Below are 21,893 nucleotides of genomic sequence, written 5' to 3'. Positions count from 1 at the left end.
GTTCTTACACTTTTCAAAGTCATTTCTCACGTTGTTGTGAGAATAAATGCCCCGGCTTATGTTAATAATCCTTCTGATTGACGACTGCAGAGCCTGTTAACTGTCCGTCTCTGTTCTCGGTATTCCCGGGGAGCCACAGAGGACAACAATGTAATGATGCCAATCCACATCATTAGTCAGTGAACTGATCAGCAACATACTCAAATGAAAGCTGGAACAAAAAGCCAGAGCAGCGTGGGCAGCAGTGCTTTGTAGAAGCCTTTGTACAAGAGTCGAGGAGTTTCGGGGGGTCATTTGTCAGTAAATATCAATCAAATTCAGATAAACACAAGTGGCGGACAGAGCACAGATGTAAAGCAAAAGAGCATGAACACATTTCACAGCTGACTTGGCAGGAATGGAGGATTAATTGTGCTGGAGTTAGCCGGCCTGGGAGGGCCCCAAAACCTGGGAGGTTAGCAGTTATGGCCCTTAAAGTTTATGGTAGACTAGACTGTTAACATCTATTGTTAATCCTTTACAGTGTTCAGATGTGGGCTGGCACAAGCTGTATTTGTCCACATAAAAGAGCAGAAATGAATGCACTGAACATAAGCACATCAGGAAGACTCTGGCACACACTTACACACATGCACCGACCCACACACGCATGCTCACACATCTGCACTGTGTAACTTATACACTGATGCACTTGTACACATATGCCACATATATTTACATACAGCATATTTTTTTTATTATATCCTCTGACTATTTATTCTATGCCTGTCTGGCAGGAGGAGTTGCTCATGATCCCCTTGACGCTGTGATTCAGAGCACAGTGGAAATAAAGCCTGGGACCATCATGCAGAATTGTATGCAGCCTCTCCACTCTACTCTGATGAGCCACATGGCCTCTTTTCGTAGTCGTTGTACCGCACCCAAGTGTTCCACTCGGCGCTTTCAGTGCTCTTTCATATCCACCGCGATCCACAGTTTTAACAGTTTAAACGCAGAGTCTGTAGTGTGTTTTACTGACTGACTGCTTCTGACTTTGCGTTGTGATGTTGGCTGTGCTACTTATTTGTTTAAGTCTGCCATGGCAACTGTGAGACATGCTAAGTCTACAACAAACAGAGAAACACATACAACCATGCAGCGTCTCATTCCCCCTTGTGCCGTCTTTACTTCCCTCAAAATATTTGCTTGCTCATTTCTTTGACTCATTAACTTGTATCCGCTTATCTTTCACTCTCCCTCCATCTCTCCCTCTTTCTCCCTCCACCCCCACCCTCTCCCCCTGCGGTTTCTGTCACTTGTTCACAGACGAGTGGCCATTACATCGCCATGACCTAAATGTGTCACATCCCTCCCGCTACTCCTCTCTCCCTCGTTTCCCTCCTCCGGCTCTCTCTCCCTATATCCCTTCCTGTCCTTCTGGACATCTTTTGGAAAGTGTTTTTCTTTTTTCTCCACTTTGAGAAGTGTGAATGCTTTTGACCAGCATTGCAACTGCTGACCTTAGCACTATCTGCCGGGTTCTCAGCTGTGCATTACAGGGATATCTCCTCTCCTCTTCTCTTCTCTCCTCTCCTCCCCCCCTCTCTGTTAATACCAGGTTAACAGTAAATCGTTGATGTAACAGCTCCGGTCCGACAAGCTTCCTACGTTCCCTAAGGTATATTCTCCACTTCCTCTAAGACATAAACATGTTAATGCATCACTGCTCTGAGGTCTCTCATTGTTCACTGTTGATGAAAATATGTGCAGAGTTGCAAACATACACACACCAGCAACTACAAACATTACATGTGCTTCACAAACACTGTTTCTCCTTGTGCATCTATCCCTTGGTGACCCGGTGTGTCCACCCCCGTCTCCCTCCGGCCCTGATGTCAAATTCACTTGTATATCAGAGTGACGGCAGCTCCTTCCCATATTGATCCAGACGGTTACTGACTCAGGAAACCCTAAGAAGAAAACTGACAGCAAGCGAGGGGCATGCCTTGAAACTCTACCAATTAGGTCCCTGTCAGTTTCTTTTGACATTTTAGTTCAAATGAGGTCCTCCCAACAAAGTTATTCTGACTTTGTGTATGTAAACATGAGGCTGGAACCAGCAAGGCGTTTATTCGCTATCTTTGTAAGACTTACCTAGGCAAGCAGATCCGTTGAGGTTTGGCTCATAGCCTTCGTCACAGACACAGCCTCCCACAGGCACCATCCACTCCCCCTCAGCATTGCAGTGCATGCGCGGGGCAGTGCCTCCCTGGGCTTTGCTGTTTGGGACGCACGTCCCACTCACAGGCACCAAGGCAGTAGTTTCTGCCCCTGAAGGAGTAGCAGGGTAGGATGCCAAGTAGCGGCTAGTGGCTGGGCAGCGGCGGTAGAAGATAGACACACCCATTAGGGAAACACAGGCACCGCTGTCCACAATGGCCAGGACGAATCTGAAACAAGGGTCAAGGGTCAAGGTGGATAGTAGTCGTTCTCTTGGGAAATGAGGACGCTGAAGGAAATTTTCAGCATAAAACACACTAACACTGTTTAAGTCTCCCTCCATTCAAAAATGTGTTTTTCATTGTGTTTAGGCCGTTTCCACCAAAAGGTTCCTGGTAGTATTTGGGGGGCAGGAGCTACTACAGGAACGTCCTCTCGCTCGGCCGAGTAGGAGCTCGGTTCCTGTAAAGTTACCGGGCAGTTGCACGACCATGACCGGAGCATCAAAATGCGTGTTGTTAAAAAAAGCGTGTTGTTAGCGTTAGCTAACGTCCGCTAAAGCTAACGTTAGCATCCCTAAAATGCTGGCTAAAAAGCCTGTTGTAGTCTGGCGGCTATGCGAAAAATCGTGCACTTCACGATACAAGCATGAAATTTGGCACACTGTTAGAGCATGCCCTAAGGATCATTTTTGGCTATAGGGCCATTGCAGCTTTGTCCTGTGGTAACCGTGGCAACCATTTTTCAAAATAGCTGCCACCTGCTGTGATTTTACCTGTAACTCAGGTTATAGACCACCTTAGATCTTGATCCTGGTGGCTAATCCTACATTTTCAAGGATGAGGAATACAATGGTACTATTTACAACATGCTAGCAACTACCTAACTACATATTTCCGGCATTCAGTTAATTAAATAATAGTAAAAACCATCAAAATATGTATTTCGGTAGAGTATACTGTACATGTTTTCTAAGATGTTGACAGATATGCCATGACATCATCACGTCTGTGATGCAATGTAGAGCCTTGAGAACAAGGAACAGTCATTCTTCAGGAATGATATTTTCATGTTGAGACTTGGATTTTTCTTGGACTGGAGGCCAGCCAATTAGAGGGAGGTTTTTTCTCTTGATGGGAAATTTTGTGGGGTATTGTCTGGTTAACTAGAAACGCTGAAGGCTGAAACATGTAGCAAGAGACGGAAGGGAATTCGTTGACACATTGAGCGATCCAGTGCCATTCCTGGAAATTGGCCGGAGTATCTACACATTGATGAGAACAAAGCTGAGCTGTTCTCCTTCCTGGCAACTTGTGTTACATCCCTTGCCACTGAGAAACAAGTAATCAGCAATCATCATGCTGTTTGCCTTTACTGGTTTTGACACTGTGTGGCAGCATCATTTGGAGGCAGGGGTAAGAAGACGACATGGGATACATGGAGAAACTTCAGTGATGTGACTCGTGCCTTCTGTGCCTTGGCTACCACACCAGACGCCGTAGATGACTGGATGGAGCCTCTTGAGTGATTTGTGGTATTGCTGAATGACCGCACTAGCAGCAAGGAATCACGGAAGCAGCTGTTCACCCAAAAAGGTAGAACGATTGATGGACTCCCCCCCCCAACACAAGCAGCACTACATACAAAGAGGGCATGGTTGCAGTCCCTGAACTCCCCTCTCCAGGTGACTGGGAGTGGAAGAGGAAGGACACAGAATGAGTGAATGAATGAATGAATGAATAATTTCACCCACTTTTTTACACCTGTAAAATGTGTCATGTGACAACAAAGTTGATTCTGATTCTGACAGGTTTATGGGAAATTCACTGGACCACACTGCCAGAAGTAAGCCTGGCATGTCGCGACCTCCTCTGCTGTGGTTGCAAAAAGGGGTGCTGTGGAAGATGCAAATGTGCTGAGGCAGCACTTCAGTGCACTGCCCTTTGCTACTGTGGACTGTGTCATCATACGTAATTTTGTGTTGTCACACTTTCTTTCCTCTTTGGCTTTATTAAAAATGCCTTTAGGCTAAATGGTATCCTGTCTCTGTACTGCTGTATAGTTCCACTTTGGCCATTGCCATAACACACATGCATTTCATGGCATATCTGTCAACATCTTAGAAAACATGTACAGTATACTCTATACCGAAATACATATTTTGATGGTTTTTACTATTATTTAATTAACTGAATGCTGGAAATATGTAGTTAGGTAGTTGCTAGCATGTTGTAAATAGTACCATTGTATTCCTCATCCTTGAAAATGTAGGATTAGCCACCAGGATCAAGATCCAGGTGGTCTATAACCTGAGTTACAGGTAAAATCACAGCAGGTGACAGCCATTTTGAAAAATAGTTGCCACGGTTACCACAGGACAAATCTGTGATGGCCCTATAGCCAAAAATGATCCTTAGGGCATGCTCTAACAGTGTGCCAAATTTCATGCTTGTATCGTGAAGCAGTAGCGTAGGCAGAATATTTTTTTGGGGTGGGCCTGAACAAATGTGGGTGGGCCTTTTTTTTTTTTTTTTTTTTTTTTTTTTTTACCAGAACATATTTGCTTAAATGAAAAATACATTATGCTTACATTAAGCTTACAAAAACGAGTACAGCACATGTTCAACATTAAGCCTGTCTGGGCGGGCCAGTGCCGCCCAGGCCCAATACTGGCTACGCGCCTGTCGTGACTCGTGAAGTGCACGATTCCATCAAAATATTGCGTGTAGCTGCTGGACTATTGTTAGCATTAGCTAGCACGTTAGCATTAGCTTGTTAGTGTTGGCCGTGTTGCTAGGGACGCCAACGTTAGCTAATGTTATTTAAAGCTAACGCTAGCGTCCGCCTATTTTGTTGCTTTCTGTTGACACCACATCGTGCCGTGACTAAATTCAATCAGCACCAAGTAAACCCTGAGCCCCACCCAGGAGTTTTTCGGAGCCGCTCAGAGTCCCTACCCCGAGGCAGGGCCTTTTTTTTTTTAGCCCCTGTAAAGGTTCCTGAACTCTCTCCTTCGGGGTAGCTCCGGCGGTGGAGACACGCGACAACGGCCACAGCCCCGTAAAATTACCCCGAAGTTCCGGCAGTGGAAATGGGCCTTTTGGTTGTGTTTTTAGGGCCATAAAATTGGTTTTGGGTATAACTGTGCTTATCTGTAACTAGGCTCACCTGACATGATGGACATAAAGAGCAGCTGCAGTGACACTGGAGCTTAATGGAAGAAAGAAGTGTGATCACTCTTTTCTATGCTGGATTTCTTTCCTCCTTGTACAGTAAGTTTGTTTAAGGTTGCTGCAAGTCAGTGAGTCTACAAAGAAGCACTCACTCTTTTATTTTTAGGGAGTGAAACTTAAAACCTCAGTGTTTTTTCTTGTTAAACACCGTTCTAAGTTGCTATCTTTCAGTGTCTTAGAACCTGGATTCATTTTTGGCTCATTGGCTGCAAAAACAAAATCCTGCATCAAACTAATAGCATCAGAAATGCAATGCAAATCACCAAACCCTGTTAATCAGTGCTTTTGTGTTTTAGGCTGGATTTTTCCTTTAAATGAAGAGTGTAGTGTTTGTTACCCATTGCGTGTGAGTGGGGCGAAGCTGCGTGTCTTGAGGTTGATGCGGCGGTATCGGTTGGGTTGATACTGATGAGGTGAGCTGGGCTCCACCTTGGAGAAACTCTTGTCTGCTGCTATGGTGTCGATCTTCACCCAGCCCTCCCTGGTCTCCTTCTCTCCACTGGACGGCTGGAGTGAAGAAAAGAAAGAGTGGACACGAGATGAGACAGAGAAGAGGGAAAGATAATGAGTAGTCAAGAGAAAACTAAATTGCATGGAGAGAAAGTGTGGTTGACAAAAAGGAAAAGGATAGGTAAACAAGCGGAAAATTATGGCCATTAAGATAATAATGTATATTTGGATTGGAAACAACGGTAAGCATAAATCAATGGGAGAAATTCGGAGTGGTGTGGGGGCAGAGAATGAAAATAGCTCATTGTTGTTCTGTAGTTCTCAGTAAATGCAGCGCTGTCCAAGACAAATATGTGGCATGTAGCAGTTTGGTAAAGAAGGCAAATGTTGAGTAAGATCTACACAGTCCTACTGGGATTCTGTGTTCAAGTTCATGCTGAGACTTTCTGAAGCTGCTTCCTGCCCTTCTGAGACTCTCTCGTCTCATTCCTCATCAGGTTTTGATTTGCATTTTTAAAAAGCAATCTCACTTTCCTAAAAGAGAGATGTATTCATCTATACAAACGCTGCATCCCTCCCTCTGTGCACTGCAACTGCACATGAGAGATGACGCAACATCAGCTCTTCTAGTTCAACCCTCACAGAAAAAAAAAAAAAAAAAAAAAAAGACAGGAAAAACCAACATGGTAGCTGCTCTCACCAGATACCCAAGCTGCTTGAGGCTAAGGCTAACTTCCGACCATGAGTGTGAAATGGCATTTATTTTATGCCATAAAGGTGCAATTAGTGGAACTGAAGTGAGATGTTAGGAGACCACAGCAACACATTTTTTTTTCCCATTTTGTAAACCATCATCTCCATGAGCATGTGCTTCACACCAGAGTGGCCTGGGGAGGCTGTCAGTCTTGACAGCTGTTCTTGGCTAGCTTAACAGTAATCATGGTAATTATACAATTCCTCCTTGTCAGTGTATGATGAGAGGCTTTGCTGTTTTGATGTAACATTAGTGTGACAACAATGAAATTTACATTTTACTTTGCTTAATTATTCAGTTTTGAAATTCCTGTGCCCACAGCAGTGTTCAGTGATCCCAAAATAGCTGGAAAAACAGGGGCATTTCTTCCCTTTGAATTAAATAGGTGATTTGATGTTCTCTGGCCAGAGAATCTTAATCATACTGAACAATTCAAAATGCCAGTTTGAACATTTCAAAATGTATCTATCCACTTTACCAGATGTTGAAACGTCAGAAAGAAAATTCATTCTGGCGATGCTTTAAGAAGTCAGATTCAGATTCACCAGAAGCTAAAACTGTAATTTAAGTTGTAATACGGTAAATTTGCTTTCCAGACAAATTTGCATTCTACCTGGCGATCTGACCAGACAATTTTGCATACTGTCTTGGGGATTTTGAATTATTGTGCACTGAGCAGTTTTTAGCTTTCGTCTTACCTGTCTGATGTGATAGGTACTCCAATGGGTGGAGAGGATCTACCTTTGCTATTGCACTGTAACAAATTGGATTCAAACTGGGCAGGGATCCAAAGCTGGAAACCAGACATCCTATTTGAAGTGTTTAACAGGATTTTCAGTGCCATTAAAGGGCCACAGTGCAGTGTCAAATCCGGAGAGCAGCTCAGCTCATCTTATGTTATCTCATCAAAAGAAAATGATGATGGATATAACTTGCCTTCATGACACCTACAGCAAAATATATTCACCATGAAAATAAAAGAATATGGTAATTACATGGCAATTACGAGTAAATCATCTCCCTGCCACTGTGCTTTCACCTCACCTCTGCAACCCAGGTCCTCTCCAGTTCCCTCTGCGAGTCGGCCTGTTTGTAGTACAGGGTGAGTGTCTCTCGGCAGGTGGGTGACGGCGAGCGCAGGCTGGCACAGTCACGCACAGAGAAACGCAACGTCACAAACACCCGTGGTGCTGAGTGGCGGTACAGGAAGGGTGTGGCCAACCAGTTGTCTTGGAGACGGGGGTTTTGGTTGACGTTACAGACCTCAAAGGTTCGTATGAGCCTCCCACGGTCATCCAAAACACTGACCTCATCCCACTGAGAGAGAGAGAGAGAGAAAAAGAGAGAGAAAGAAACAATATTATGAGCTGGCGTGAACTCAACTTTGTACAATGGAAACATGATCTTGCACAGGCGGTCTTAGAAATCCAGTGTGTACATAGTTAAGATCTGCGTATGTTTATGGTTTGTTCGGTTTCGAGTCTTCTCTCATGCCGCAAAGGATGGTTTACATGTTTCAAAGTAAACACTAAGAATATTGCCCGTGTTGTTGACAAGTAGGTCCTGCTCTTTGTTAACATTACCAGACCACTGTTTGGCATCTTTATCCACTATGAGAAATGCATGATTGGAGAACAGGCAACAGATAAACCAAAAAAAAAAAAAAAAAAAGAGAGAGAGAGAGAGAGAAATGCCATGGTGACCTTGGAGGTATCACCTTTTTTCCCAAACAAAAGCTCCACCGACTATTTTACAGCCTTTATAGAATAATAATTCTCTTTTTCCTCAGAAGACACCTTTTGTACGTTGCACTATTTTGGAAAAATAGGATCACCATGGAGGCTAACATTGGTTTTGCATCAAACATGTTGGTATTTGTGCAGTCTTGACATGCCTGCAGCAAATTACACATCTGAAAGTTTAGAAGTAAACACAAAACATGTCAGCAACGAGACAAAACAATTGGAGACATTTACGTCTGTCAGGGCATGAATGTAGGACCCATAAGTTTAAAAAAAAAAAAAAAAAAAAATCAGGTGCTGCCTCTCTGCATTGTCCTCAGTCATCTAGGCCATCGCCATGTCCCAGTAGTGCACAATAGACTTTCTGCTATGTCAAAACAAATGTAATTAGCTAATCAATAGTTATATCATCAGTAGTTAATCATCCACCTTGATCACTTGAATTTGAGCATAACCTTTTGCAGAGAACACATCAATGAGTGCATTTCAGTTCACTAGGCCAATATTCAGACAGCAAATTAAACAGATAATCTTGGCATTTTGCACATAACTGTAAATATGTTTACCACACAATACTATAACAAGCACAAGGATTATTATTCTCCAAAGTGCTTCAATTTTACACGGATATAAAGTGCGCTGCTGTTGGTCTTATTCACGACAAAGCATTAGTAATGCAACTTTTGTTATATTTTTGGGTAGCTCAATACCGAACATAAGCAAATGGTTTGAGGCATGAGATGCAAATGCTACCTACACAGAGAAAACCCAGCAGCACCAAGGCATGGCTCTGAATGAGAGTCTGTCAGATGAGTCAAAATGTAAATGTGGGTGTGGGGTTTAGTTTCACCAATTATACAGTATGGTGCCTCTGAGGATGAAAAGGCTTTGCTTTAAGCCTGTGTAGCCCTGAGTGACAAGCAAAGCCTTTTCTGTTGTAATACAGAGGAATTATGTATTAGGCCTCATCATCATTATGCTCTCTGCAACAATGGTAAGAGGACAAAAGGTCCTGACACCCTATCAGGGTGCATTTGGACGGTGTGTATTTGTGCGTGTGTATATAATATGCGTGCCTAATGTGTGTGTTGAGTGTGCGCGCGGCGTGTTTGTGTACGTGCATGCATCTCACGTCCCTATGTGTTGTTCTGAGGGCCAATACGGAACAAAAATCTTTGTCAAATCACACACGAGAGAGTGCATTCATGTTTTGCCCAATTGGAATAATGATAAGATCAGTGAGCAGATAGAAAGCGTCTCAGGCGGTGTCAGCCTAATGGAGTGAAAAGACAGTTTCTCTCTCCCGGGCCCTGATTCACTCCGTCTCTCTCAAACCACAGAGCAAGGGAATCAGATGGAGGGGCAAGAGAGAGCAAAGGGCTATGGTGGGGGCGGGGTGGGCAGATGGAGAGTAGGGAGAGAAAAGTAGGAAAATAGTAGCAGGAGACAGAGAAACATAATGTTAGTGTCTATGTGGCTACCAATCTGTATATGTGTGTGCGTGTGTGTGTGTGTGTGTGTGTGTGTGTGTGTGTGTGTGTGTGTGCGTGTGACGTAGAATGTGGTGGCTGCAGTAAAAGCCTGAGTGTGTGGTGATGCAGGGCCTTTCAGGTACGCAGAATGACTAAAGAGTGAGCACAGGTCTCCATGTGTGACATTGCGTGCAGCATGTGGAAAAAAGGGAGCTCTCATTTGTTTTCTGCCCCCCCCCCCCCCCCCCCCCCCAAGCTTTCCTCCCCCTATTTTTCTCTCTTGTTTTCCCTCATGAATGAAGAAAAAACAGGCAGATAGGGGAGGAGGGGTGGATGACGGGGTGGGAAAGAGAGAGAGAGAGGGAGAGAGAGAGAGAGAGAGAGAGAGAGAGAGAGAGAGAGAGAGAGAGAGAGAGAGAGAGGGACGACTCATCTTCGGGATTTAATTTGAACCGAAATGCCAGAGAACCACGCAATCTCTCCAGTGACAGAGGCCAGGGAGGGGCAGGGCCTTGGACACAGGCAAGGACACACACAAACGCATAGAAAAACACAGAAACACACACACGTACACGCATATGCAAGTGCAGACACACAAACACACACACAAAGGTGTGATTTGAAATAAAACCGGTTGAGAAAAGCAAGGACTATGTGGCAAGGAGTGAGGCGTCTCTGCTGCTCAGACACTGCAGGGAAACGTGGAGAGGAGAAGGAGTTGGGGGATAAAAGGAAGAAAATGAGGCAGGGACCCAGTGGCACTGGGAAAGTGAAGGGCACAGGGAGAAAGAGAAAGATTAAAAGAGGGATAGAAGCAGAGACAAAGAGGCAGAGAGACTCAGCGCGTCAAAGGAATGGAAAGAGAGTGGGAGAGCGAGAGAAAGCAGGGGGAGAGCAGAGTAAAGGACAAAAAAAGAATATCCACAAACCCTCAAGCGAAAGAAAAGACGGAATATGAAGAGAAAAGTGACGAAAGGGTTAAAGAAGAACACACACACACACACACACACAGTAACACATACACACACATGCTCTCTCATCCCCCCATCCCTCCTCCCCTCTCTCTCGGTCTGTCTTTCTACTTCTCTCCGCTTGATGCCCCGGGTCAAATAACCATATCTCCATCTCAGAAGCACTTCTCATCTAGGAACCATAGAGAAGAGAAAAAACTCATGCAAATGCATGACCTCCTCACACGCTCGCACACGCGCACACACACAGACGCACACACACACACACACACACACAGACACTCTCATGCAAATGAATGACATCAGAGCACTCAACATCATGGTTCACCAGTTTCTAATACACATCAGCTGTGGTCCTTATTAATCGAATAACATGTATAGTGATGCTTCAACACTGGAGGCCAGACTACTGTAATAATAACTCCACAAAGTGAGTCAATGACTGTAGTTTACGGTAAAGTGAGATAAAAGGTAGATGTGAATATGCACGTGCTCTATAAACCGGATGCCAGATGTTGCCACAACAATATTTTCATCAGGTCCGTGTAGGCATGTCTGAAATGCCTGTTAAAGCTGTTTTATTTGCCAGGATGCTCCCAACTGGCATTTGAATAAGCAGAGCTGATTGTCCATTGTTTTCATTTCATGTAAAGTGTAATACTTTTTTATGTTTTATTTTACCTTTTGAAAACTGGCCCAAATGACACTAAAATCTCTCTTCTGGTGGGATCCTGGCCAAGACAGCCGGTGCTGTCCTATGTACTGTCAACGTCACACATCAGACGTACATAAACATAGCCCACATAGCCAAGAATCATTTGGTTAGCTCAATCGGCACGGAAGTGACAACTATATGGGCTTTGTGGTGCCTGCGGTGTCTGTAATGTAATGTGACTGAATTATCAAGGACGATGACACTGGAAATTATGTGTATGCTATATGTAATGTATGTAATGATGTAGGCATATTAGTGCTGAGCCACAATCATTCACAGATGAATGATTTTAACTGACCCAGGATTTGACCCAAGTTCAGTCACGCGATCGTGCACGCATGCACACACACACACACACACACACACACACACAGTTATTCAGTCATTGCAATTTATTAAAGCAGTAACTTATCCACACTACCAGCACTGAACATCGCCAACATGCTGTAGCTATATAATTACTTTCTGTGTGTAGTCCAGTAGTTTTCAGCCAAGTGGGAGTTACACCCAGGAAGTTATGAGATGAAGATGATTGGTGTCTTGATGTGAATTTATCAGATTTATAGAGGGAAAAGTGTTGCGATGTCGCTGCATGCTGCTCTGCTTAAACCTGACACGCCAGATGGTTTGTTATACAGAAACCTGGGAGAAGTCATCACAGGAAAGTGTTTGGAAAGAGGTAGACACTTTCCAAAAAAAAAAAAAACACTTGGCAGGGGATTGGGTGAACCATGTGTGTGTCACAGTCTATCACAGGCTAACTTCAACCAATCAGATCAACGACCATATGACGTAGTAGGAGGGCGACGAAGAGGAAACGAATGCTATGTAGTTGTGGACGATTCTTGCCGACTTTATAAAGAAAATTTGCACATAAAAGACTAGGTGAGCTTCTCCCTGTCACACATAAACACGGCCCGTAGCTGCCAGTAGGAGGCTGATTGGCCCCACTGACCCACTGTGGTTCATCCACAATCCCAAAAAGGAAAACGATTATTGTATAAGCTATTGTTAAAAGACGACACAATTTTTGAAATTACCGAATAATCATCCAGCATTATTCATGTTCTCTTTCTGTAAAAGCTGCTACATAGACGGGGATTACTGGGCTGATTTGGATCAGAATGAGCCATCCTAGGAATAAAACCTGCTGATAGTTGGCATAGATCGTCTGGAATGACTTTTGTTCAACTATCTCACACACACACACACACACACACACACACACACACACACACACACACACACACACACACACACATAAACACTACTCACCCCTGTGTCTGGATAGGTGGTCCAGCCCAGCTCTGAGGTAGACTCTGTTGTGTCCAGCAGCATCACTGAGAGAAGAGGAAGCAGAACCGTTTCATTGAGTGATGGAAAGAAAAAAATCACAGTGGAAATAAGTTTTCCTTTAAGTTTATTGTGTTACCCTCTGCATTTTCAACGAATATGTATTTGTTGCAGTGCGTGACAGTTTTTTGATGTAAAAAATAAACAAACAAAGAACTGAATTCAGATATTTGTGTACTTAATGCACTCAAAACTTGAAACCAGAGAGTTAAAGGATTATACCTGTGATTTTGAATGTTTGGCCCTTTACAACAATTTACCCACATTTTACATTACAACAAACCACTTTGTAAATCATGTTAGCATACTAATAATTTCACAACAAATAATCAAAATCCCCCAATTTTCAAATTAGAATTTTTGGTTGAAACACCCACTTTGTAATACGCTGCCTCTGTGGCTAACAAAGTCATCACCATTCATAAACCACAGAGCTGATAATTAACGTGCGAAGCAAACATTTCCCCAGGGACTATTTTTCCTGGCAGCGAGATGGTTTCATTCAGTTCCCAACTTCAAGTTATCAAAACACAACAGAGCTGCTGCTAGGAAAACTAATGTGGAAGACGGTGATGTAACACTTGCTTGAAGAAAACTTGAAGTCTCTGAAAGTTGATTTTCATATCGTAGTGGATGAATGGAAACCAGTGGCTGAATTAAAGATAGGAAAGATGATATCAGAGCTCTCAAATACGACTGCTTGCTTTGGGAAATGTCATGCTTTTATGAAATGCGTAAAATGATGCATGATGCACCTTGATACTTTTTGGCTCAGGAGGTGTCTGCATCATTTGTTGGAGACAGTAGACTTGGTGTTGCCTTGTCTTCTCTTTTGTTTCAAGTTTCAAGAGACACTTGTTCACTTGCACTATTCTAGAGCGAGCATTCAAAAGAGCATGAGAATGGCATACATTAATTGGGTTTTGGGGTGTATTATCCTTTTAATTTGTGACAAATCATATTTTGAAGTGTGGGCTTTGAGTGCTTTAAGAGAGTATGCTGGCAAAAAAAAAAATCACAGACAAAAAGAAGTGCCTCTAATACTCAGTGTTGTGTACTGACACATGGCAGCTTCCCACACAAAACTGAAGCTCTTGAATTCTCCATTAGTATTCTGATACAGCGGCGGCTGTCATTCCTTCAGTCTGGCACAGTCTGCTCTGAGTGCTGTTGAGACGCCAGTGATTGAACACAAGCTAAGGTTTGCCATGTCTCAAGTGCATACAGAGATCACACACACACACGCACACACACACACACACACACACACACACACACACACACACACACACACATCAGACTTCAGATTTTGACGCTGGCACAGGCAAAGATAATGTAGAAAAGCAGACACTGTCTGGTTTCATCAGGCACAATGGTAATCAGCTGCCGGAGTTTGCATGCAAACACACACACAGAAATGCGGAAACACACAAATAAAGACACACTTATATATATACACACACACACATGCACACACGCCATGATGAAGTGCTAGAGGACATATCACAGTGATTCAGGAGCTAACTGTCTCTATATATATATATTTTTTTTTTCATTTTTGCCATGCAAATTTCATGTTTTCATTTCCATTTAATGACAGACAATGGTTGAAAAGAGAAAATGATCATGTCCCTCATCCTGACAAACAGAGTGAGAGAAAATGTAATAATCAGCGCAGGAACAGAATGGGTTTTTTGAAAAGGTTGAGCCCCAGCTCACAAAAACAGTGACCAGTAGAAATGGCTCCATTTCTCTCTCTCTCTCTCTCTCTCTCTCTCTCTCTCTCTCTCTCTCTCTCTCTCTCTGTTGCTCTGTCTCTCAAACACACATGCTTACAGACTTGCCTCCCACTACCTCTCTTCACGTAGATAAAACAAACAAACAAGAAACTGGTATAGTGATATGATATAATGACTGATATAATCTGTAGTTCATGACATCAAATCAGCTATCCACTCATGCCCCCACTCCTCTGTCCTCTGACTGTGCTGTAAACAGATTTCTTCAGGATTATGCTCACAGATGGAGACCCTGCAAATCTGTCCACCAATCCTTCATTTCCCTTCTGTTTTTTTTTTCATTATTATCATAAATGCCCCCCATGGTACCTTTATTTCTATCTCTCTCTTATTCTTTTAAAATCGCCCACGTTCTCTGGAAGTCATCCAGCATTTTCAGAGGCATGAACTGTATTAGTCTCAAGAAAAGAATACCAATGGACTATAACGGCTAAGGATTATATCCAGCCACAGGCATCAGAATGAATAGTTTGAGAAAAGCCTATTGTGGCGTATGTCTGGACAGCTTGGCAGCTAGGCTACAATCACAGAGCCGATCAGGATGAAAATCAGCTACAGAGAAGAGACTAAATCCACCCGGACAGAACAACTGAAGCCCTCCAGAAGAATGACGATTTTCATTAGTGACTCACCTTTCCTGCCATGTTTTATGAATTGAATGAAGTGGGTTACATGCTGTACACTTTCTATCACAACGTCTGCTGCAGTCCTGCCCCAAGCTACTGAATAGCTTTCAAAGCTCTTTGTCACTTATTAACAATCATCTGATTATATTTCCTCGTGGCTCTCACTTATTCTCTAATAACAAATGATCATTTTGTTAGGCCATTTATATATGCAATATGGAAAGCACACACACTCAAATATCACATATTCTGACCTCATTGAGCACCATCCTATTTATATCAGAAAGAAACACATCTAAATACTGCAAATGTGTTATTTTAAATTCAATTAACCCTCTGCTTTGGGGCATAGTCATGCATAAATGATATGCAGAAAACCTTTCTGACATTAATATTTATGTCTGCACAATTTAGCTTCATGTTGTGAAGCCTGGGGACCAAAGGTCCTCACATTGCCTCTGCTCTGTGCGGGACAAACGTGTACATGAGACGTATATGAGGAATGTTCAAGGAACTTCATGCATGTCTCATTGCGTGACATTAACACGTTGAATAATTCATTAGAACATACCAGAATGAGAGATCTGAGTGCCACGTAACACACACACACCTTTGAAGCATTAATTTCATCTGAGGTGTCATGACTGGGTCTGATTCACTGCAATAGGATCTAAATCAGTGAGTTGTTGCAGAAAACTTTTAAGTAAAATACTTAGGTGTGTCTTCTCTGTGTGTGTGTGCGTGTGTGTGTGACATAGTTGAACCAAAGTCCCCTTGCGTGTGGCAGTAAAAGCCCTTTCACTTAACTCCCTGGCAGCCCCTCTACGAATGCAGGGCGCTGCAGCATCACTGTTATTGGTCCATCTGAGAGGCAGGACACTCAAAGTTTGTCCCCGACAGATCTGAGAAGTGCTGAATCTGCAATCTGGACCTGAGTGCTGTGTTAATGCATGGTGCTCGCCCATCTTATCCGCCTTCCCCACTCCCATTCTTTTCCTTTCTCCGCCACTAAGAGTCAATACCTTTCTTCTCTTCTACCTCCATCGGTCCCCTGTCCCCCTCATCCTTCCCCCTCTCTCTCCTTGTGTGTATTATTCATCTACAAAGTGACAGCAGGGTAGGCATCTCCGTACCTTAAATAAGGAGATACACACTGCTCCATTATTGATGCCAGCCACTGCTGGATCCACTGTTTGTTTGGGAAGGGCTGTGACACCAGAAAGAGAAAAAAAGACATAAAGAGAGAGATAGGAGTAAAACAAAGAGGAAAGGGCAGGGTTATGTAACAGGAAAGAGAGATGGGGGTGGAGACAGATTGTGCATGTGCATATGTTTCTTTTACTCTTTTCCTTCTCCTTCTCTCTCTGTTGTGTTGGTGTGAAAGCTCTTCTCAGCAGCGCCCAGGTGACCTGCATTAGTTTGTGACGGTCCCCTGTGCCACTGGAGTGCTCACTTCAGCTGAGTGACCCTCTCTGCTCTCTCCACCCAACACTTTCCCCTCTGTGTGGTCATGCATGTGCTGACACTCTCCAGTTCTAAGTGTAGCGCTGTCTTTCACGTCACACCTCTTTTGACGCCAGATGTAAGCTACTTTGGCACGCTTTCCAGGCAATAGAGCCCCTTGATGCTCAAGAGCAAAAAAAAAAAAAATCTGTTTTAATATTGATGTAGGCTAGAGATGCGCGTCTGTGTGAATGCCACCTTAACACCTTCTTCGAAAACAAACTAAATGTACCTGCAAAGAATTCAGAGACTCACACATTGGAGCTCAGCCACCCATGCCTTACACACCAAACACATTACAGGTGTAGGGTAACACATGCAGACTCATGCACACAGATTCACAAAAATTCCCACAGTGCAAGCGTGCGAGCACTTTAAGCAACAGTCAGGTTGTGTTTTGTCTTGTGTCCACTCATCCGCCCATCTCCACCCTTTTTTAATATGCTCCAGATGCTCCCACCCACAGACAGTCAGCCAAGGACTTGGCCTTCCCCAAACCATCATTACAAACAACCACAGGGATAGAGAGATACGCAGGCAGAGAGAGATGAAGGAGGGCAAGATGCGGGTGGAAGAATGAGGAAGGAGGGGGGGATTAACGTGATTCCAGAAATAAGCATGCACATGTCAAAGGGAGTTATCGAAACTTCTCCCGTGGTTGTGCTGAATGAAAGTACTGCTTCAACAAACAATACTTAATGCATGATAGATGACAGAGCAAAGCCTGCAATGATGAAATGACAGAACATGCAGTGACAACGCAAGGTATGAGGACATTACTTATCTGGGAAAAAAAACATAAGCCCTCCTTGGTGAAAAGACGTTTACAAAAGGGTTTGTGATGTGGTTACCCATTCTGGGGTTTGGACTCTGATAACTAACCCATTTGATATAAACCTATTCTTCAGTATTTCCTCCCTCTTTTCTCAAACCTCTTATTACTGTACCTGGAGGGGAGGGCTCTTGGCAAACAACGCACATTCAGCTCTAAACCAGATTAGACACAATCTGGCTATGCTTTAATTTTGGGTTAAGGAGAGCCTACGTGTGAGCAGCAAGTACCAATCATGACGGAATTCACTGAAACATAATTAGAGCTGCAGTAGGCAAAATTTTTGTGGTAAAATACTCCTGTCTTGTCAGCCTAAATCACAGAGTGGGGCAACAAAAGTGAAGGGTGTCCCATCGCCTCTAAATGAAACTGTAGATTCAACTAGTTTGCCCAAATTAAATTTTGGTGTTCAGTATGACTTCTGGGAGGAAGTCGCCTCTGCACACAAGAAGAATGAAATACAAAACTCTGCATCTCTGCTGGAAAAATGTAGGTCAAAGTAGCACAGTTTACTGGTACCCCATTATAGGATTTCTTGATAATTCCACAATTCAACAGTAAGCTTTATTTGAGCTTGCCAGCATTTGAATTGCCTCGTACACTTTTAATGCAAAAGTTCAGACGTTCTTATCCCATTATTCTCAAAATAGTCCATACCACACACACACTTTTCAGTTTTATTTTGGCTCTGATTCATTGCCTCTCCAGACGTATCTACAGCTTTATCTGCTATTGCACTGAGTCTGGGCAGAGAGACTTGGCTCCCAGTCACCCGTAAAGGCTCACCCTCTCATATCACAAAATGGCAGATGTGTGACTCATTTGTGGAAAAGTGGCCTCCTGCCACCACCACATTCCCAGCTCAAGCACGCGACCACAGAAAGTCCTTTTGCTTGTAATAATGAGATGCAAAAACGTGGCTGAGCTGCTGGAATCGAAGCCTGGCCACACCTAGGGGTCCCAGTGTCAGCGGTCGAGGTGGAGATGCCAGAGTGAAAGAGACAGGCGCCTTTTAATTGCTGAAGCGTGTCATATCTTTTATCACACTTTCTCCAGTTTATCAGGTCCTGAAAAGACGGCTTATCACACCCAGGATAAAGCTGGTAATCTGCCTTATTAATAGCCAATTAATGCCAGAACCACTGAAAGCAGGAAAGATGGTGAACATGACTTTAGAGTGAGAGCATCAACATGGCTGAAAGTCTATACCGCCTTTCCAGAGGGTGGCAGCCAATGTTGGCTTAGTCATAGAAACACAAATGTAACTTCATGAATTGTTTGAATTTTTATACAGAAAGAAGGTATTGATATTGTAATTAATATTGTTAAAAGAGTCAAATTAGCATTTTCTGCTCTACTTGAAATGCCAACGAAAGACTATTTTCTTTCCACCATATGCGAAAAGATCACCAAAAATCTTACAGGAGATGACCTTGTGGGTTATGACATAGGTTTCATACATGATACTGGGTTAACTTAAGGATATACAGCACATTTACATGTCTCACTGAGCATCACTGCAGCTCCACGCAGCCATCACAGAAAGCGCTGGAGGGGGCATCAGGTGTGCCTCCTGTGCAGGCATTCACAGCAGTCTGCTGTGCTAATCCAACAGGAATATGCAATCCCCAATACAGATCTAATGAATCAGAGGCCAGCCATGTAGCTTCACTCACACCAACACCTCACATCTACAATGCATGTGGGCGTGCACATCAACACTTACACAGGCAGCATGTGAAAGTGTTAAATCAAAAGCTCTGTCACTCACATGCTCTCTAGCTTTTCTCTCTGTGTGTGTAGACATGGCCAGCTGTCACTCTCATAGTTGCAGTTCTCCAAACATGAAGGATAAACATACTTAGTCTATATGAATACACACACCTACTCCAAGGATATTATGGGAGTTGATAATAATAACACAAACGAATTAGGTTCACAAAGGAGTAGACAGTAAACAGTAGATCTGTCAGTTCACAGACACACACAGACAGTCAGTCCAGACAGACGTGTCATTCTCTAAGATCAAAGCCACAGCAGCCGCCAAATCCTGCATCCAAGTCCCAACTATATGCCTCACTGCATGTGGTTTTTACATCTACCTCCATGCTATTAGGTTAATACTGTATTACGGACAGCTCTCTTTCAATCACACAGAGTCAGTAGGCCAGTAACGCCGTGCTTCCTCTTGTCTCGCTCTAACTCTCTTGCTGACTGTCTGTCTGTCTCTCTCTCTCGCTCTCTCTGTGTCTCTCATCTTAGTTCAGGCCATCTGTTACGGACGCAGCTCAAATCTGTGGCATCAAGCCAGCATATAAGTTCCCTCTGTTACGGACTATTACTGACACACAAACCCAGCTAACAGCAAACCAGTGAACATTTATGAAGCCACAAGGAGTGAACGCTTGCACATTTACAGCACTTTCCAGTGCAGCCGTGCAGCCATGTCCCTTTTGAAAGTAATTGATGGCTAAGGCCCTCTCAAGTGATGGGAAGAGGATGTAGGAGCGCAGGATCCATGTATAGGCAGACACACACGCACACAAAAACAGTATTCATGCATGTACAAGGATGCACACACATGCACGCGTGCTCATACACAGATGTGCGTTCATGCATGCACACACACACACACACACACAAGCACATAATGACAGCTTGAGTCATCAAATGATTACTCAGGTTTCTCAAATCAACCCACTCCAATCTGACAGATCACTTCATGCATGTAGTTTCGTTTAACTACCTATCCTCCAGTCACAGTCTGTCATTCTCTCTCTCTCTCTCTCTCTCTCTCTCTCTCTCATTCCGTCTCTCTCACACGCTCTTTCTATGTCTCTCTCACTCTCACTCTTTTTAAGACATATAGTATTTCCATTTATATAGATAAAACTTGGAGAGTCAAGAGGGCGAGAGACGAGGAGGCACATCTAGTGAGGAGACTGAGAAAGGGGACTGATAACAGTACAGGGTGGGGGGGGTCTGTGGCTGTCACATCCATGAGATCATGAGTGGCGCGTGGGGGGGGGGGGGGGGGGGGGGGGGGGGGGGGGGGGGGAGGGGGGTCACTGGGTACATGGGCAAAGAGAAAGAGGTTATGCAACTTATTATTCATTTGGCCCCTGCCCTATTTTCATATTCTTTGTTGTGAGAGCTTGACAGGCCCCGTGGTGCACCTGGCGCTTCCATGCCAACAAAGTCCTATCTGATGTGCTGCCACAGTGACACACAGATGTGAGCATACACACACACACACACACACACACACACACACACATGCACGCACGCACACACACACACACACACACACACACACACACACACACAAACAAACAGACATACTCACATACTGCACAGTGCCACTCAAATACATGCAGAAATAACACTCTCAAAGGGCTGTGTGATAAACGGAAAAGGTGGTAATTATTCAGGGGGTCCCGAGCTGGAGGAGGAGCCCCAAAAGTCTGGATGCATCCAACTTTAGCGGGGACCTTTGGCCTTTTCACGTCTGAGTTTCACACCTTGTCAAGATGCCAGGAATTCCCAGCACAGCCGCTGCACGCACTTAGAGACAAATCACAGAGGCACGCAATGTAGGTATCCATCCTTCAGTTGGGAACACAAAGCACACAGGATGTGTGGTGGGTAAACTCTCCATTACCAACAAACAAACCACACACACACACACACACACACACACACACACACACAATTTAACATAGTTAGTATGAGTTAGTTCTTACCTTCCTCAGCTGAATTAGGCTGGAGAAACAGACAGAGAGACAGAAACACACTCCACATCTCCACTACAGAATGACACTAACAGAGAGAGAGGGAGGGAGAGAGCATGAAAGAGAGAGGGAAAGAGAGGGAGATGGAATGAGTGTGTGTGATAGAGCAAGGGGGGGGGGGGGGTAGGAGGCGGAGTCTGTTTGCTCTCTTTATCTGGGAGAGAGAGATGGATGGATGAGGGAAGGAGAAAAAATATTTACAGAGCAAAACCCAGACAGCAGCACATACAATAAGTACTATGCCAAGTGAGCAAGTAAACAGCCCCTTGTTGTCACAGAGACACTGAGAGAGAGGAGAGAGAGAAAGAGAGAGAGAGAAAGAGAAAAAGCTGGAAAAATTAATAAACGAGTTTGGCTAGTCTCTACAACAACTGTCTAGACATGCCAGACAATGTCCTTTCCAGCTCTCCTTCAATACCTCACCCACAAGTTATTGCAAGGCTGCCTGGCAGA

General features: G+C 43.9%; 1 protein-coding gene across 1 annotated transcript in view; it reads right to left on the bottom strand.

The window, feature by feature from the left end:
- Window positions 1-21,507, bottom strand: part of ephb6 (eph receptor B6) — a 37,726-nt gene extending 16,219 nt beyond the window's left edge. Inside the window, exons 1-5 of the mRNA XM_030072983.1 lie at window positions 21,393-21,507; window positions 12,812-12,876; window positions 7,681-7,953; window positions 5,770-5,939; window positions 2,134-2,429 (exon numbers count right to left, since the gene is read on the bottom strand). Of these exons, the coding sequence (XP_029928843.1) occupies window positions 2,134-2,429; window positions 5,770-5,939; window positions 7,681-7,953; window positions 12,812-12,876; window positions 21,393-21,450 (862 nt within the window). The 5' untranslated portion in view covers window positions 21,451-21,507. The remainder of the gene's footprint in view (window positions 1-2,133; window positions 2,430-5,769; window positions 5,940-7,680; window positions 7,954-12,811; window positions 12,877-21,392) is intronic.
- Window positions 21,508-21,893: the final 386 nt, after the last annotated feature.

The sequence above is a fragment of the Myripristis murdjan genome, chromosome 16 (genome assembly GCF_902150065.1).
Source record: "Myripristis murdjan chromosome 16, fMyrMur1.1, whole genome shotgun sequence".
Lineage (NCBI taxonomy): Eukaryota > Metazoa > Chordata > Actinopteri > Holocentriformes > Holocentridae > Myripristis > Myripristis murdjan.
This window is presented reverse-complemented; position numbering and strand designations above follow the sequence as displayed.